The 18,470-nt window shown below is 42.7% G+C and overlaps 1 protein-coding gene across 4 annotated transcripts in view; it reads left to right on the top strand.

Annotated features, from left to right (window-relative positions):
* Positions 1-17,439, top strand: part of GPR176 (G protein-coupled receptor 176) — a 90,234-nt gene extending 72,795 nt beyond the window's left edge. For all 4 annotated transcript variants that reach the window (XM_019645085.1, XM_019645087.1, XM_019645086.1 and 1 more), the window contains 2 exons: positions 8,920-9,172; positions 14,208-17,439. In XM_019645085.1, coding sequence (XP_019500630.1) covers positions 8,920-9,172; positions 14,208-15,330 — 1,376 coding nt within the window. In that variant the 3' untranslated portion in view covers positions 15,331-17,439. The remainder of the gene's footprint in view (positions 1-8,919; positions 9,173-14,207) is intronic.
* Positions 17,440-18,470: the final 1,031 nt, after the last annotated feature.

Raw genomic sequence — 18,470 nt, 5'->3', positions numbered from 1 at the left:
TTCAATGCCTCTTGTGTTCTATTCTCAACTTTGTTGTGACTTTCAGATCCATCACTTCCTTCCAGAGTCTTCCCTGCCTTGGCCATCATCTTTGGCCCTGTCCTGGACCTGGCCACCTCCAGCACTTATGCCATCGGCTCTGGCTCTCCCTAGTCCCAGCTCCTCACTTTACAACCACCAGCTGTTGGTGGCCTTTCCCTTACCTGCAGAGATGGGAGAAAGTGATGAAGGAAGCACGAGAAATCTACTCTACAGAAAATTTAACCTCCCAGGCTTCAAATCTGTTAGAAGAATTAGAATGCCATTCCGGCCTCTCCCCTTTCTCCTGCCTCTCTGCCTACACTCAGCTAAAGGAAAAGGAAAGGAATTTTCAACTTTTAATTAATGCCTTTGTCAAAGGACATGAGATCATAAGGTGTTAGAGAGTCCCATTTCCAAAATTTTATTTCTGGACCACACATCGGCCATGCTGGGTCCCTATGGACTGAAGCAGGAATGGGCTCACTTTCCTTTCTTTGACCTCCAGTTATCTTACCTTTGTGTTCTTTGGAAATACTTCCAACATAATTCACCCTTTCAGACTGCATAATTATAGTTACTGGAACAGAGGGAGTAGGATAATAGAGTGCATGAGTATTCTGTGTACGTTCACTAGACTAATTAGAGTATACTGTGATGGATCATTGCTGGGTGCATGTCTCCCAAGCTGCTCTGACACTGTGTGTTGGCAATGGGGAGATAGTAAACATTCAGCTTGTTGATTTAAGGCCATCCATAGATGTATCTACAAAATTGAGTACATAGAAAAAGCAATTCTGATGATTCTGATAAAGCAATATCAAACTTCAGACTCTTATTTATTTGGATATTTATGAAGCAACTCCTGTGATATAAAATTGTGATTGGTGCTCATGAAGGTCAACAGAATTTTCTGGATACAGTTCTTTTCAGGCTTCATAATCTTATAGTATTTTAGAGGCGAAATAACCCCATCTGGGCTAATTGCCATATGGTGCAGAAGATATGGACCCTGCCTTCAGAGATTACGTGAGCGTTTTAATAGAAGGACCTCTTAGTGAGGTGGCCTGCAGAGTAGATGTTTAGGGCAGTGAGCTACTTCGCCTCCACTCAATCAAGAACGGCTTGTTTGGATGAGGATCCAAGGGACGCATGCTTAATTGTCGAGTTAGATCACTTGTTCTCTCCTTTTCTCTGTAAGCTTTCCATACATCTATAGAGGAGGAAATGGAACCTGTGGTTATTAAAGCATTTCAATGATGTTACAGTTAGTTGGGGCCCATATCCTGAGAAGCCTGACATAGCTTTTCAGTGAATAATATGCCTCTCAGGGAGGTTCATAGACTTAATGTGAGAGATCAGAGAGCGAGGTGTCTTGTGAAGCTATGGAAATCTGCTGGTTGGTTTACATGGAGAAGAATTCGAGTAGTCAAAGAAAGGAGAGTGACCAACTTCAGAGGCTGGCTGTATGTCTTTCTTTTTACCTTATGCATCTCTGTGTTAAGAGATATGAGGGACTGAGCTCATTTCCCGGGCTTTGTGACTTCCATGAGAGGGTCCCAGTGGCTATGGTGGTCACTGGGATCTTTTTGTCTTGATTGTGCTATACAGTTTGCCTTTGGGGACACCATTGTAGCTAAAACATACGTGCATTTGTTATAGACCCACCTAAAATCCTTTGTGTGGCCTTCCAGGAGTTGACTGGAAGAGGCTATTGTTGGAGTCCCTTAATATGTCCTTATGTATTACAACAGTGAATCCTGTTAATATTTTATCCAAAGTATTCATTGGGAGCAAGTATTCTAAGGAGAAATCATTCAAGGTTAGATTGGGGATATATATTTCATAAGATGCTTTTCATTCAAAGTAATGGTGTAAAATTCACCATGAATTTTAATAAGCTTACTACATAGCTTCTTCCTGCTAACTCAATTCCTGCTTAATTTGAATCTCCTGTATCATTTCAGAAAAACCTCTGGAATCAAATTAATTGTAACTAAAATAGCATAATTTTCTCACACTAATAGTGATCAGCTTAAACAGAGTTGGGCAGGTATTAGATCGTTTAATCACAAGTTACAGCAAATTGACACTTCATTAGTGAAGAAGAGGCTCAAATTTTTCGATGGGAAGGAAGAGAAAATTGTATTGGAAACCCCCAGGCACAGCTCTCTGGCTGCAACCTGGGTCCCCTCCACATTCTTGTGGATGGCCATGAGTCTGCTGATACCACTGGCAAAAAAGCTCTACTTAACCACTTAGCAAATGCGGACTCCCTGGGTAGCTGGGAAATGTACATGCCTAGATTAAAGAGAGAGAGATTTTTTTCTAAAGTCAGAATGAGAGTCCTTTTAAGAACTATTTAAAATTTTCTTTGGAAGTATGAAATTTGAAACTCAACTTGTAATGTTGGTATCCCTTACCCTCATGTTCACAGAGCTTAACAGTGTCGTTTTTTTTAATCCTCCTTGGTACCCTTTGCCTTCTCCACACTGAGGAGTTCTTTATTCCCCCCTTGTCTGTCCTTCCCACTCGCTCTCCCTTGCTCTCTTTCTCACTCTTTCTTATGAAGGGGCGCTCCTTTTGAGGGTTTTGCTTGGCCAGCAGAAAAACATGGACCGTTAGATTTTCAGGCTTATTCCATACCATCAGGATGCTGCAACTTTGGGTTTTAAGTGTGGGGGCAGCCAGAGGTCATATCTTGCAGGTCATGTCTCGACGTTTGATGTCTAGAAGTTTGGATTTATTTTATTCTTAATGGCAGTTGGGAACTATTGAACGCTTTTGGTAAATTGAATCAAGTTGCTTTTGTATCTCTGGTCTTCTTTAAAATGGATTTAATTCATCAATCTCACACTTTTTTGTTCTCTGGCAACTTTTTTTTTTTTTTTAATCAACTCTTTCCAAAAATCAGTGTCATAATGAAACTACACCTGAATCATACCAAAATAAAATGGACCAATGCCCTCAGATACTCAGGGGCACTTTTGCTTTATGGTGCTGGTAAGAAATTGACTAGGTTCCCCTCCCCCCAGTTTTGGTTAACATTCTTAATTGCTTGTCTTGTGCGCGTACGTGCACAAAGGTGGTGCTCAGTGACTGCCTATTAGGAAGATGGTGAGTAATGATTAATGTTTTTAAAAGCATTTTTCTAAACAAACAACAAAGTCTAGGTATAATTACTGTTCCATCATTTGTAACATACCCTTGGCCAGATAGCAGTTTAAAAACTTTTTTCATATTGATATGAATAATTTCTTGGTGGTTTCAAGCTGTTTAGATAATTGGATTTAAGGCATTATCAGCAGTTCCATGACTTTGAGATTTTTTCATTTTTCTTAATGAAACCATGTGAAGATCATTAATTCCTTTTTGGATTTTCTTGACTCTTGGTGATTTTATTTTTATTCACACTGGTGCTCTAGTAAGGTGTATCATGTTTGTGTGCTGCTGTAAGAGTTCTGTGGGGGTGTTTGGAATGTTTTATAATAGGCTTGATGGGTTCTAGGAGCAGCACCCCATCTGGAGAAAACATCTTTACTTTGACACTGCTCATGTGATTCAAGCCGAGGCTGGACATTCTAGAAAGGAGCAGACCTTGCCATGCCTCCTGCCCTCCCTGCCCGGGAGGCAAGGCTTTAGTGAAGTTACTGAATCCAGACAACAGGGAGGGGGAGGGAGACAAGTTGTATGTCCAACAGGCCCGAGTATAGAGCTCTAAATTTGCCATAACCACCCAAACGCCACCGTCCTGGGCACCCATCCTGACCCCATGAGACAATCTGCTGTGTTTCCGCCAGAGCAGCACCAACCAAGAGACCTCTACGGGGTAAACCTGGGTGATTCTTCCTGGGTACACCCCACTGTTCCCTTCGGACCTGGGAGGCCAGCCAGTGTTACCTTGTCTCACTCCTGCTTGCTTTCAAGTCCCTCTGGTGAGATGTCCGCTTCTGTCTTCTCTATATATGGCTCCAGGTTTCTTTTCCGCTGGCTTAGCCTCTCACTTTTTCTTTCTCTGTCAGACCTTTCTTTCCTTGGTGCCCTCTGGAACCTTTGTGCAACTAACAATAACAGTAACATGTAACACTTCCATAGAGCATATTAGTTACAAGAAGTTGTTCTAAGCACTGTTCATCTATTACTCGTGTTGACTCATTTAATTCTTATAGTATCCCTGGAATACAGGCATTGTTATCATATACCCTTTACAGATGATGAAACTGAAGCACAGAGGAGTTTAATTCATATGTGATCACATAGCTCATAAGTGGTCGATCTGGGACTGAATACAGAGTAAGAACTTGCAGTCTGTGCTCTTAGTCAAAATATCTTCCCTGTCCCTAGGATAAACATTTCCATATACACTCAACCTTTATCACAACGGTCCTTTAATCATATTGTCTTTAACATGCACACAAAGGTGCACCAAAGTACTAATGTGTGCTTGACTTGCCACTTGGAACCCTTCCACAGCCAGAGAATATAGCATACCCCAGGAAAACAACCCCCACAAACTATGAGCTCATCATTGAACTTTCGAAACCATATGGGAGAACCAGCAGACCCAACAAGTGGCAAAATTTACACTTCTACAGCTAGGCACAACAGAACAATCTGAAAGAAATTATCAGCATTTAAAAATATGATTACAGATATTAAGTTATTATTACAGAAAAGGAGAAAGCCAAACAGAACAAAAGAGAATGCAACCCAAGAGTCTTGCTCTCCAGGCTACAGTTTTAGTTACTGTGCGATACAGTAACTCCCACCTCCTCCCTGTTGTCTGGATTCAGTAACTTCACTAAAGCCTTGTCTCCCGAGCAGCGAGGGCAGGAGCCGCTGCAAGATCTGCTCCTTTCTAGAATGTCCAGCCTCGGCTTGAATCACATGACACGTCTCAAAGCAAGTACATCTCCTCTCCAGATGGGGTGCTGCTCCTAGAAACCTATCAAGCCTATTCTTACAGATAATATTCCTTAAGGAAGGGAACAGAAACTGTAGCAAACTAACCGGGCACTAGGAATAAAAAATAGACCCAAACACAAATTTCAAAAAAGGTAAATGCTCAAGAAGCTTTAAAAAGGGTATGATTTGATTATTCCAGATGAATTGAGAATTGATATAATGGAAAGTAGACCTGAGAAATATCACTCAGTTGGTAGAAGAGGATAAATTGATGGAAAATATGAATGAGAGGTCAAGAGATATAGCCAATTGAATGAGGTCTAGTATAAGTCTAATAATAGTTCCAGAAGAAGAGAATAAAGAGAAAAATCAAAGAGGCAATGGATGAAGATTTTCTAGAAATGAGAAAAACAAAATCCTAGCATTGAGGAAGCATGCAAAATTCCAAACCTTTTAGTGAGCTTGCTGAACTTTTAGCAAGCGTATGGGGAATCCATTTCTCTCATATGCCTTTTGTGGAGGGTTATTTAGCAATATCTATATAACATGTGCAAACCATTAGACCCAGAAATTCTGTTCCTAGGAATTTATTTTCAATAAACGATCTGTTCAATTCCCAAAGATTTATTATATGTGTGAGGATGTTGATCTCAGCATTGTATAATAGAGCTATATTGGAAACAGCTTTAAAAACTCACCAATAGGCAATAGATGAAATAAATTAGGGTATAGCTATAAAAGTACTGTTGCTTTCATGTAGCTGTAAAAATGATGATATACATCTGTTTTTATCTATTGTCACAACAAGATGGTTGATATGGTGACAAGATCTAGTTAGAAATCAGTGTGCGTAGTTTGGTCCCACTGGCATAAACAGAAGTCTGTATATATAAAAAGATGTTTGGAAGGCTAAATTCTTAAAGGTTACAGAGGATTATCACTGGGTGGGTAATTTTTATGTTCTTCTTTATAATTTCATGTATTGTCTGAATTTAAAAAAATTAACCATGTGTTAGCTTAAGAAACCATAAAAGATTATATAAGAAACCATAAAGTGTTGCACGTGGGAAACACAAAAAACAAATCTGAAACAAAAATGGTGCCCTGAAGTTCTAGACCTCCAAGCAATTATAAGAAACCATAAAGTATTTCATGTGGGAAGCACAAAAAACAAACCCCAAACAAAAATAGTACCCTGAAGTTCTAGACCTCCTAGTAATTAAAGCTGTCCTGATGGCAAAGGTATAAACTGTATCGCACAATAACCAAAACTGTAGCCTGGAGAGCAAGGCTCTTGGGTTGCGTTCCCTTTTGTTCTGTCCTGCTTTCTCCTTCTCTGTGCAACTTTCAGTAAGCAACCATATTTTTCAGCTTTTTCCTCTTCTTTGTAAAACCAAACGTATGTTCCCCAGTTACTTTGTCGTTATGGCATGCATGAGCTTATTTTTAAAATGGAAATAAATGGATTAAAAGTTAATTAAGGACTGGGTGAGTGGCGCGGTGGTTAAGAGCTGGCTTGGGATGCCAGAGGACCCCAGTTCGGATCCCACATATGAGGGTCAGTGACACTGCCCTCTACAGCTAAGATGCTGAACAACAGCTCAACCTGGAACTGGGCTGCCGTGAGTCGCCGGCGACGGCGTAGGCTGCAGCCCCTGTGGCAGTGGGTTGCCATGGGCTACCGTGTGTAGCCAGCAGCCAGCGTGAGCGGCCAGCAGCTGCAGTGAGCGGCAGTCCAGAAGCCGGCGACTGATCTGCCTCACCTGGGAAGAGCGCAATGACAGTGCCAACTTAAGCCAGTGAAGCAACGTCCTCCACAACTAGACTGAAGAAGAAAAGGATAGCAACTTGTCTGTTTTTCCCTTCCCCTGATTCCCCAGCGCTGTTCCCATCCCCCAATTCCCCAATTAAAAAAAAAAGTTAATTAAAATCCTCTGTCTCTTTTGTTTGGCCAGTGGCAGTGAGCAGCTGGGAGACACACAATGAGTCAGTGATCATTGATAATAAAAAATTGGTCGAGGGCCTGCCGAGTGGGTCAGTTGGTTAAGAGCTCGCTCAAGAGTGCGAGCTCTGAGCAACAGGGTCACCGGTTCGACTCCCGGCCCGAGCTGAGCTGCTGCTGAGCTGCCAACAGGTGGCAGGATGGCTTAGCTAAATTTAAAAAAAAAAAAAATCCAGTCAAAGGATGTCATTCTTTCTTGTAGGAAAAGCTGTTTCTGTAGCTGGAGCTGATCCCATGTCTGCAGGCAATGCTGAGAAACAATAATTATGATAAGAGCTATGAAGGCCATAACAGGATATTATACTAGAGTATAATGGAGGGAGTATTTAAAATAAAGAGATGATTAGAGAAGTTTCTCTTTGAGGAGGCAGCCATGAGATTAAGACTTAGATTAACAGGAACCAGCCATATGAGGAGCATGCTAGGAAGTATAAAAATTGTGTGCAAAGGCACTGAGACAGTGCCTTTTCTGTTTCAAGAACAGAAAAAAAAAAAGGCTACAGTGACTGGTGCCCAGCAAGCCAGGGGAAGAGAGGAGTGAGATTAGGCAGGTAGGCATGGATCTGTAGGCTCTTGAAGACCAAGGGGAGGCGTAACAGATTGACAGGGGTGGGGAATCAGACTTTTTTCTTTAAATTGTTTCTTATGCTGTACATTACATCTCCATGACTTATTTGTTTTATACCTGGAAATTTGAACTTCGTATCCCCCTTCGCTTTTTCCGCTCCTTTAAAAAATTTTCAATTATAATTGGCATTCAGTATTATTTTATATTAGTTTCAGGTGTACAGCATAGTGGTTAGACATTTATATAACTTATGAAGTGATCCCCCTGACAGTCTTGTACCCACCTGGCACTATACATAGTTATTACCATATTATTGACTATATTCCCTATGCTTGACATCCCCATGACTATTTCAGAATCAGACTTTCAGTTGGAAATAGGAGCCTGGAGTTGAGAGGCGAGGCCTAATTTGGGACTTGAATGTGGGAGTCATCAGCATTTCAATAGATAGCCACTTGAATGGGTAATCTAACCTGGGGAGAGTGTGGAGAGAGAGAAGAGGAGGGGAGGGAAGGGGAGGGGGGAGGTGATAGAGCTAGAGAAGGGCCTAGTAAAGAAAACGGAGCATCCTGGATTTGGGAGAGGTGGGAGGAAAACCAGGAGATTGTAGGCCTGTGGAAGTCACGAGAGGAGACTGCTCAGTGAGAGCCAGTCAGATGTGCCATTCCTGCTAATGGTCTAGAGCAGCGCTTTCCTGTAACAGTTACCACTAGCTGCATGTGACTATTCAGCACTTGAAATGTGACTAGTGCAAATTGATGTGGGCTGTAAGTATAAAATAAAATGCACACCATGTACACCTAAAACTAATACAATGTTGTATGTCAATTATATTTCAATTTTAAAAATGCACATCAGATTTCAAAGACTTAGTACAAAAACAAGAATGAAAAATATTTCATCACTACATTTTCAAGTAGTGATTGCATGTTGAAATGATAATATTTGGGATATATTGGGTTAAATAAAATACACTTAAAATTTCACCTGTTTTTTACTTTTTAAAAATATGGCTACTAGAAAATTTAAAATTGCATGTGTGGCTTGCATCCCATTTCTGTTGCAGACTTCGGCAATGTGAAAGTCATTTGCAAACCTGGTGAGAGCAGATTGCCTGAGATTAAATAATACCTAGCAAATTGTTTATACTCAGAAGAGACTAAATCAGCATCATAATACTACTATGCCTAAATTAAGTACCAAAATTTACCACTAAAAATTTTTGTAGACATTTTGAGATGTACATAAGTGATTTAATAATTTCACATAAATTGACAATATAAGTATTTAAGATAAATCCTTTGAAATCAACTCTAAAATGTGGTTTTTGATCATTTTTAACCTGCATTTCTTTCTTATTTTGTCTTCTTTCTTTTATTTAAAATTTATTTTTATTTTTAATTTTTTTTTTCCTGTATCTGGCCAGGAAACTTCATGGTGTTATGGTCAACTTGCCGCACAACCGTGTTCAAATCTGTCACCAACAGGTTCATTAAAAACCTGGCCTGCTCGGGGATCTGTGCCAGCCTGGTCTGCGTGCCCTTTGACATCATACTCAGCACCAGCCCTCACTGTTGCTGGTGGATCTATACCATGCTCTTCTGCAAGGTTGTCAAATTCTTGCACAAAGTCTTCTGCTCGGTGACTATCCTCAGCTTCCCTGCCATTGCCTTGGACAGGTAAGATCAGGTAGCCAGGGGCTCAATTTTTTTTTGTTTAAGTGTATTGAAATATTAGCATCACGAAGCAAATGGGAAGTAGTCATGGTTCCACTTTTTAGTCAGCCTGTGGTCAACAAGGAGAATGAGCTGTCAAAACAGATGCCTCACAAAAGACGGGTTGATTTAACAGCAGGTATGGAAAACAGTGCCATTGAGAAAAGTTGTGACATTGGGGGTTACCTCATGAGGATGCTGGGCCATGACAACTGGCTCCTGGTGTAGCTTCATCATGGTTGGAATCTGTGGTATTTGTGTTGCAATTTGCAGTAGATTGCTTATCTGATTGATAACGCTGCAATTAGGACTTTTTGATGAAAACACTTCTGGGAGAACAAGAGAACAAGTCACTGGTTGTTTAACAAATGATTAGACAGTCCGGTTAGACCTGGCCAGATAACACCAGAATTCTTTTGGAGAATTTATTTCCAAGGCTTTATATTATGATGGTTGTTGTTTTCTCTTCCCATCCTCTTTAAAAGGACGTTCATTTGGAAATGAATCTTCTCTTAGCTACTGTCATCGTACATAACATGATCAAATTTATCACAGAGTAAAGATCTCAGTAATCAACAGCTTCCTGCCTTTTCCCTTTATTGCTAGTGTGTCATGAATACAGTTGAGATAATACATTTTAGAGAATAGAATTATTAAATAAGCAAACAAGAATTGAAAAGTATTTTGTGTTCACGGGTATTTTTGATTTGAAGGTTTACAAGAAGGAAAAGTTGCTGAAGGGATTGGGCTAGCTCTTTTGACTTTATACCCTGTGATAATTTTAACTACATTTTAGATGAATTTGGAATTTTAAACTCTTTGTCCATCCAAAACATACTTAATGTCTTAATGACGTGGGAGGGTATGGATTGCAGAACCAATTTATGGAGTCACGTCTCAGGCCTGAATCCTGATGTCATTAGCTGCCCAGTGTCATCTGCATGGAGGGACACAGAATAAGGCAAAGTCCCTGCTTACTAGGAGAAGTCGTTGGCCTAAGAGGGGACTCTGGAGAAGCCTGGCTTTAAGTCCCACCTACATTGCTTTCTTGGTGGGTGACTTTGGGCAAAGTGGCTTAACCTTTCTGAGCCCCAGGTTTCTCAACAGTAAGAAGAATTAAATGAATTGTTTACAGCTTGTGCTTGGATAGGTCGTACCAATATTTGCCTCTTTCTCTAGGCTTTGTTTCTTTTTTCTTTCCTTGTTTTTTTTTTTTTAAGATTTTATTGGGGAATTGGGGAAGGGAACAGCGTTGGGGAATCGGGGGAAGGGGAACAGACAAGTTGCTGTCCTTTTGTTCTTCAGTCTAGTTGTGGAGGGTGTCGCTTCACTGGCCCATGTTGGTCTTGTGAGCATTGCGCTCTTTCTGGGTGAGGCAGATCGGTCGCCGGCCACTGGACGGCCGCTCTCGGCAGCTCACGCGGCTGCCGGCCACTTAGGCTGGCTGCCGGCCACTCACGGTAGCTTACGGCAGCCCCACTGCAGCCTACGTCGTCACCGGCGACTCATGGCAGCCCAGTTCCAGGTTGAGCTGTTGTTTACCTTCTTAGCTGTAGAGGGTGCAACATCACTGGCCCATGTGGGATCTGAACCAGTGGCCCTGCTGCTCAGAGCTCGCTCTCCCAAACCAACTCTTAACCAACGCGCCATTCGGCCGGCCCTAGGCTTTATTTCTTATTGCCACATTCTTCCTTAGATGTACTGTCTGCAATCATTTTACCATCAGAGCTCCCTGTGAGCCAGCTCTGGAAATTTCTCACTAGAAACTCACCGTCCACAGGGGCAGATGAGGCAGGTGACAAATCCAAGTGACATAGCCAGGCTGGGGTTGTGTGTCTGCATTCCTGTTCATTGGGGCCAGTAACTCAGCTGATATAGCTAATAGTTGCTTTGTGGCTATCTAGACTCAGTGGGCAGGACTTTCTATTTTCTTAGAAGAGAAATTAGGAACCTAGAATGCTATCATTTTTTACTATTTGCAGTTAACTTGCATTCAAAAAGTACCATGTGGACCACTCAAAGCTCTCCAGCAAGTTGACTATGCACCATGCAATGCCAGTTTGCCATGCCTGCTTTGCAGGGACTGCCTGTCTCTTCCATGCTCAACAAGAGGTCATTGACTATCTGAGAAGTGCCATTCTCCAGCATTAGAATGAAAAGTCAGAGTGAAAAGTCAATTTACACCTCGGTGGGTGCTCTAATGAATTTTATGAATTTTGTGTTGAACTCCTCTGTGTTCATGGTGGGTGTCCTTCCAACTGCTCCTTGTTCGACCTGCTCAGTGAGGAGGTCTTAAGTCTTCAATCCGTACTGTGGACTTTTCTGAAAGATTTTTAAAAACAGTTTTATTGAGAGATAATTTATGTATCACAAAATTCACCCAGTTTCAAAGTACAAGTCAATGAGTTTTAGTATATTTATAGAGTTGTGCAGCCATCACCACAACCGAACTGTATAATATATTCATCACTATAAAAAGAAGCCTTACACTCATTTACACTCGCTCCTCATTCCCATGCCCAGACCTAGGCAGACACGAATCGATTTTCTGTCTCTATATGTTGGCTTTTTTTGGACATTTCATATAAGTGGGATCATACAATATATGTTCTTTTATGTCTGGTTTCTTTTAAAACTCAGCATAGTGTTTTCAAGGGCCATCCATGTTGTAGCATGTATCAGTACTTCATTTCTTTTTTCTCCCCTTCCAGTTCTATCAAGATATAATTGACATACAGCACTGTATAAGTGTAAGGTGTACAACATAATGACTTGACTTACATATATTGTAAAATGATTACCACACATCCATCCTCTCATATAGACACCAAAAAAAAAATTTTTTCCCCCCTTGTAATGAGAACTCTTAAGATCTACTCTCTTAACAATTTACTTCATTCCTTTTTATTGCTGAATAATAGCCCATTGTATGTATATACCACATTTTATTTATCCATTTACTAGTTGATGGACAGTTGGGTTGTTTCCATTTTCTGGCTCTTATGAATAATGCCTCTATGAATCTTGAAAGTTTTTTAAGACTAAGATTCAACAAGAGTGGGAACACATTATTTTGAACACTTTTCTGTTAGACTTGGAATTAATGCAGTAATGACATGTGGGTTCCTGGGCCCTCAGTCTTAGGGAAATATGCTAACAATAAGAAATCCTTATTTTCTTTCCCTCAGAGCACCTACTGTATATTTTCCATTATTTTTTTTAAAGGTAAACAAGTCCTTTTAGTAGAAACACAAGACTGATGAGTTTCTATTTTATTATTGAGAGATACAGATTACTTGTAAGCTTAAGTATGGTATGCATGAAGAGACAGGGAAGGCTTGATCCTTTCTTTCATTTTCTTCTCAGATACTTGTTTCATGGCACCAACTCAGCAAGTTAAGTGGGAGGCCACTTACGCTTCCTGTGTTATCCTCTAGAGTTGGACACACTAACACAGTTGTTTATAATGAGCCCGTGTGCTGGTGTTGCAGTCCATTTCCCAATATGTAATGGAAGTGGAAATGACTGGAAGCCGGGGTTTGTTATCTGCCAGTGAGCAAATGGGAATCAGAGACAGTGGACTCCTGAGCATGTGTTCGTGAGTGGGTATGGGGCCATCACATTGGATTTAAAGAGTTGTGGTTAGAAAACTTTATCTACATTCAGAGAAATAACATTGAGAGCATGCATAACTTATGCATGTCTTTCTCCTTTTTTCCCTCCTAGAAAGAGATCTAGAACATATCTCACCATGCTCCATCCATCTCCGATCATCCATTGTCATGTTGTGTTTACATTGCATCTCCTTCAACCTTGAACATTCTCCCCAGCTTGAGCCCTGCTGAACTCCACCACAGTGCCGCCTTCTCTTGACATTTTCCCAGGTGCTCCCTTTCCCATACCTCCTCTGTGCTTATCTCCAGTACAGACATCATCTTCTCATTTATAATTGTTTGTTTGAATGCTTTTTCCCCCCATTGAGTTTAGAAACATTTCTGTATGTCTTTTTATGTTTGTAACCCAGTGCCTGGCACAGTACTGGGCACATAGGTGGTGCTCAGAAATCCTTACGGCAAGAAGGGATGCATGCTTTCCAGGCCCTGTGAGTGAATGTTAACAGGGTTGTAAGACTGACTCCAGCGTTGGCTGACTGCAGAGATGGGGGGGCAGAGCTAATCTCTGGTAATCACCATATCTCTGAGGGCCAGTGGCCGCCCTTTCCTGACAGATGTGGCTCTAGGGTCTGAAGAATTACTCAGCTCCCCCAAATCATTGGTGATATGGAAACAAGGCGCCTTTGGAATTCTGATTAGGTGGTTGTAGAATAATTGAGTTAAAACTTGAAAGGAAAAAAAGTTTTTATCTAATTTTAACAAAAATCTAATCATGCAGGCATTTTAGATCTATTAATTGCTCTTAGGGGTTAGTAAGTGATTATCATGGGAACAACAGCTGTTGAGCAGACATAATTTTTGTCTGTTGAATTGCTTTTGTGGGAGGACTTTGTCAGAGTCCATCCTTCAAACTGGGTTATTCTGCTCGGTGCAGCTGTAAAGTTAATGATACCCATGCATACACTGTGGCATGGGTGTGCTTTGGAAATGTGTGCAGACAAATTTCTTTCTGTTAGTGGCTTTGAAAATTGCCCTAAATCTTTTCTAGCCCATGTAAAAAATTTTTTTTTTTTTTTTACAAATTATCGTTTACCCTTAAATTGAAAAATGGATGTCTTTACAGCAGATGGAGACATCCTTTACATTGAGAGCACTCTTTGGGACTTAATCCTGGTGGCAGTAATTATAAAGCTAGCTATGAGTTACATAGCAGAGTCCTCAAAACTTAAGGTTTGGCTTCCGAATTCCCCCAGTGATTTCCTCTGTCATAGTCAGAGTAAAAGAACTTGACCCATTTTCCCCTCTCCCAATTTCGAGAATATAGATTTCCCTAATTTAAAGCATACCTTCTCCCATGAAATGAATTGTGTGTGTGTATTTTTCAGGTACTATTCAGTCCTCTATCCACTGGAGAGAAAAATATCTGATGCCAAGTCCCGTGAACTGGTGATGTACATCTGGGCCCATGCGGTGGTGGCCAGCATCCCCGTGTTTGCGGTGACCAATGTGGCCGACATCTATGCCATGTCCACCTGCAGCGAAGTCTGGAGCAACTCCTTGGGCCACCTGGTGTATGTTCTGATCTATAACATCACCACGGTCATCGTGCCTGTGGCTGTGGTCTTCCTCTTCTTGATCCTGATCCGCCGGGCCCTGAGTGCCAGCCAGAAGAAGAAGGTCGTCATAGCAGCTCTGCGGACTCCGCAGAACACCATCTCTATCCCCTACGCCTCCCAGAGGGAGGCCGAGCTGCACGCTACCCTGCTGTCCATGGTGACGGTCTTCATCTTATGTAGTGTGCCCTACGTCACCCTGGTTGTCTACCAGACCGTGCTCAACATCCCCAACACTTCTGTCTTCTTGCTGCTCACTGCCATTTGGCTGCCCAAAGTCTCTCTGCTGGCGAACCCCGTGCTTTTCCTTACTGTGAACAAATCTGTCCGCAAGTGCTTGGTAGGGACCTTGCTACAACTGCACCACCGGTGCAGCCGCCGTAATGTGGTGGGGACAGGGAGCGGGCTGGCTGATGCCAGCCTGGAGCCCAGCATACGCTCGGGAAGCCAGCTCCTGGAGATGTTCCACATTGGGCAGCAGCAGATCTTTAAACCCACAGAGGATGAGGAAGAGAGTGAGGCCAAGTACACTGGCTGCGCTGACCTCCAGGCCAAGGTAATACTTAGCCCCTGCCTGGAGGGAGAGGAGGGACCACAGTGTGTGCCCCCTGCGCCACCCCTGGGCACAGTGGACTCTGTATCTCAGGTGACACCAGCAGCCCCCGTGGAAGCAGACACACTCCCTGACAAATACTCCCTGCAGTTCGGCTTCGGGCCTTTCGAGTTGCCTCCTCAGTGGCTCTCAGAGACCCGAAACAGCAAGAAGCGGCTGCTTCCCCCCTTGGGTAACACCCCAGAAGAGCTGATCCAGACAAAGATGCCCAAGGTAGGCAGGGTGGAGCGGAAGATGAGCAGAAACAATAAAGTGAGCATTTTCCCAAAGGTGGATTCCTAGCAAGGGCGGAAAATCCCTGGGAACATCAGGGAGCTCCCTCACTGCTGCCCTGCCTTTGTGCTGGCTCTGTGATTCCTGGGATCACATGGCACCCCGGGATGGGTTGTTGCCTCCTGCCTGGGCCAGGGGTTTTGGACAAGAGGGAAATCTCTAAAAAATCAAATGTCCTCTTAATTGAGAGAGTATATATATTTATCCCAGTGATCCATGTCCTTAGTCAAGTCCATATTCCTCTCTGTGGAGATGAGAACTGGGCAGTGTGGAATGGGTCTTGGGGTAGCTACTCCATGTGCATTTTCTGGGGACTCCTCAGTTTTGAGGGTCCAGCAGAGAATACACAGAAAGAAAAATGTCCATGAGATCCAAGAGAGCAGGGGCACTCCAAGAGACGCCCAAGATAACTGTGGAGCAGTGTGACCACAAAGAAAACGCCTATTTGATGGAGTTAAATATGACAAATATTAAAAATGTTTAACATTGATCTGCACCTTCAGGGAAGACAGGGACTTGGCGTTTGACTCCTCTTCTCTAGGAGGCTCCATCATATGACTTGCAGTTTGTCCCGATGCCCTTCATCCTTGCCCTGGGATGAGGCTGAGGAACGGCTGTTCCGCCCCCGCTTGATAGACATGGAAATTAGATGTGCCTGGTGGTTAGGGAGATGCTCTGTCCTGGATTATCCTGACTTTCGCCTGACATCACTAAGAAAGACATGTTTACCGTGTTGTTTAGAAAATACTGCAAGCTCTTTATTATGTCTTTCCCCCTTAAACTGTGTTTTTTCAACAAATGAGAGAGAAGCTTAGAGGTGGAGAAGAAAGACTGAAATGTCCACACACTACAGTCTGTTTTCTTCCTATGTATTCTCACCTGAAAGTAGCAATCAGTAGGAATAAAGTATATTGAAAAAAATTATCCCATGCAAAACTTCTATAATTTAAAAATGCCAAGTTAATGTAAACTGGGTCCTCTGGAAACATCAAGCTAAAACGTCTTGATTTTTACTTGATTCTGCCCAAAAGACTGGGAAAAGGCTGACAAAAATGGCTCCTTTTTCCGGAGGACTCCCGACCCAGGCTTGGCTAATCTCTTTTTCGGTCTGTGCAACTGTGGCTCTCCTTTCATTTTGGACATAAAGGAGGAATATGACACAGAGAAAGAATGAATCATTGTAAAAGGCCAGCGCAACGCCTAGCCCAGGTGAGCTCTCCACTTCCTCCTTCCCAGTGAAGCTTTAGCAGCAGCCAGAGTAGATAGTAGAGGGAAGACAGTGTCTTCAAGTGGTTAGTCCCCGGGGGGCTCTCACAAGCATTTTGGGTCCACTCAAGGTGGCTTTCACGGGGCTGAATTCAAACCACAGATGACTCAAGTGCCAGCCTTGTTCTTCTCTCTAGGGCTTATTGTTCTTGTTAACAGCACCTAAGGGAGCCCATCCAGTGCCTTGAGCAAGCTTGAAAGGAAGTGGGCCTTCTCACCGCACACTTCCACATCCCGAAGGCTGTGGTCCTCAAGTATCCTTTCCTTCCCCCACACTGGCCCTTGGCCCTCAGAGGAAGCTCAGACTATCAGGAATCTCTTTTCCTATCCTCTGCTGGGTGCGGTGTCTTGTAATTCCAGAACATGAACCCGAAGAGCCTTCTCTGCAGAGGCTGTGCCTTCCTCTGTGTGTTTTGTCTCGTCGAAGCGTTGTGTGCTCACAGCAGAAACCGGGGGCTGCCACCCCCTTTCCCTGCCCCCTCTGCCTCCCGGGCCCTGTGTGCATGCCACCGGTAGCTTCTTGCCCTGATAGTTACCATGTGGTCCTTCAAGCTTATCTTTGAAAACCTTCCCAATTGTTACAACTTTCATCAAGGGGAAACATAATCTGTCAGAAAATTGTGTCCACTTTAGAAGAATCTGTCAAATGTAGCCACTTTGGTGTTGTTCTGATAATATATATGTATGTACAACTTAATAAATTCTGATGAGGCAGAATTTAGTAGGTATTTCTTCTGTATGTTTGAAGCAGATGGTTGACTTCTAACAGGTCATTGCCAGGTGTATTTCTATACTCTTTGAAGAATTACATTTTAATAAAAAAATTGAAAAGCACTTTCTGAACTCAGAAAAGGTTGTGTGAGCTATGTGTTTTTGTTTCTTCTTGTCCCTAAAGTGATATATACTGTCGGAAACCCTCTCTTCCTACATGATCTCAAGTGAAAGGTATTCATTTTTTTCCCATAAATGCAGATGTAACTTTGCAGTAGCATTTTTTGGTGTGTTGTTGCAACTTAAAAAAAATGAATTCTCAAAGAAGTAAATGCAGTGTTTGAGTAAATGTCACAAATGTGGATTCCAAATTGAATTGGTAGATGGGCTGCTCCCTCTCCAGGGGAGAGTAGAATGCAGCCATCATCCTCCCTCGTGTGAGGGCTGTGGTGATAGCACGTGGTTAGGACCATGGACTTTGGGGCCAGATGGCCCATATTTGAGACCTGGATCTACCACTGCCCAGCCTATGACCTTAAGCAGTGAGCGAACCTCCATATTTTCCTCTCTGTACAACGGGGAGATAATCACTGCGTCAGGAGTCTTTTGCCCCAGCTCACATACTTCACCTCCGATTTGAACCATGGCAGCAGTGGGCCATTACTGGCTGCTTCCACTTTCCTGAGAGCAGTCAAGGCCTAGCTTCTCTGCTTTCTGCCCTGTGAGAGCTCCCTGGCTCCCGGGTACCCCCTGATCAGTCGGGCACAGGAACCAGTGGCCTCCTGTGCTTCTGCTGGACAATTGTGGGAGGCATCTTTCTCTTTCCACATCTTTCCTCAGGAGGGCAGGCAGAATGAAGTCCCTTTTGCCCACCATGGTGGCTTAAGAACGAATCTTTTTATTGGTTCGTTCTCCTCTTCCCCTGTCTGGCCTTCTCTAGCTGTTATTCCTGTCTTCAAGGATTACCTCCCCCAAAACAGTACTGCATGAAGCCCTTGTCTTGAGCTCTGTTTTCAAAGGAATCCAAGTGAGACAATAATGTACCTCCTAGGGCGGTTGTGAGGATTAAATGGGATGATCTTTTTAACGTGATGCCTGGCACAGAGCTATATCAGTGAGTGCTTACGATGTTACATTTTTTAAAAGAGTGGTTAGGGGCTTATTTGGAATGT

This window comes from Hipposideros armiger, unplaced genomic scaffold (assembly GCF_001890085.2).
Source record: "Hipposideros armiger isolate ML-2016 unplaced genomic scaffold, ASM189008v1 scaffold_92, whole genome shotgun sequence".
Lineage (NCBI taxonomy): Eukaryota > Metazoa > Chordata > Mammalia > Chiroptera > Hipposideridae > Hipposideros > Hipposideros armiger.
This window is presented reverse-complemented; position numbering and strand designations above follow the sequence as displayed.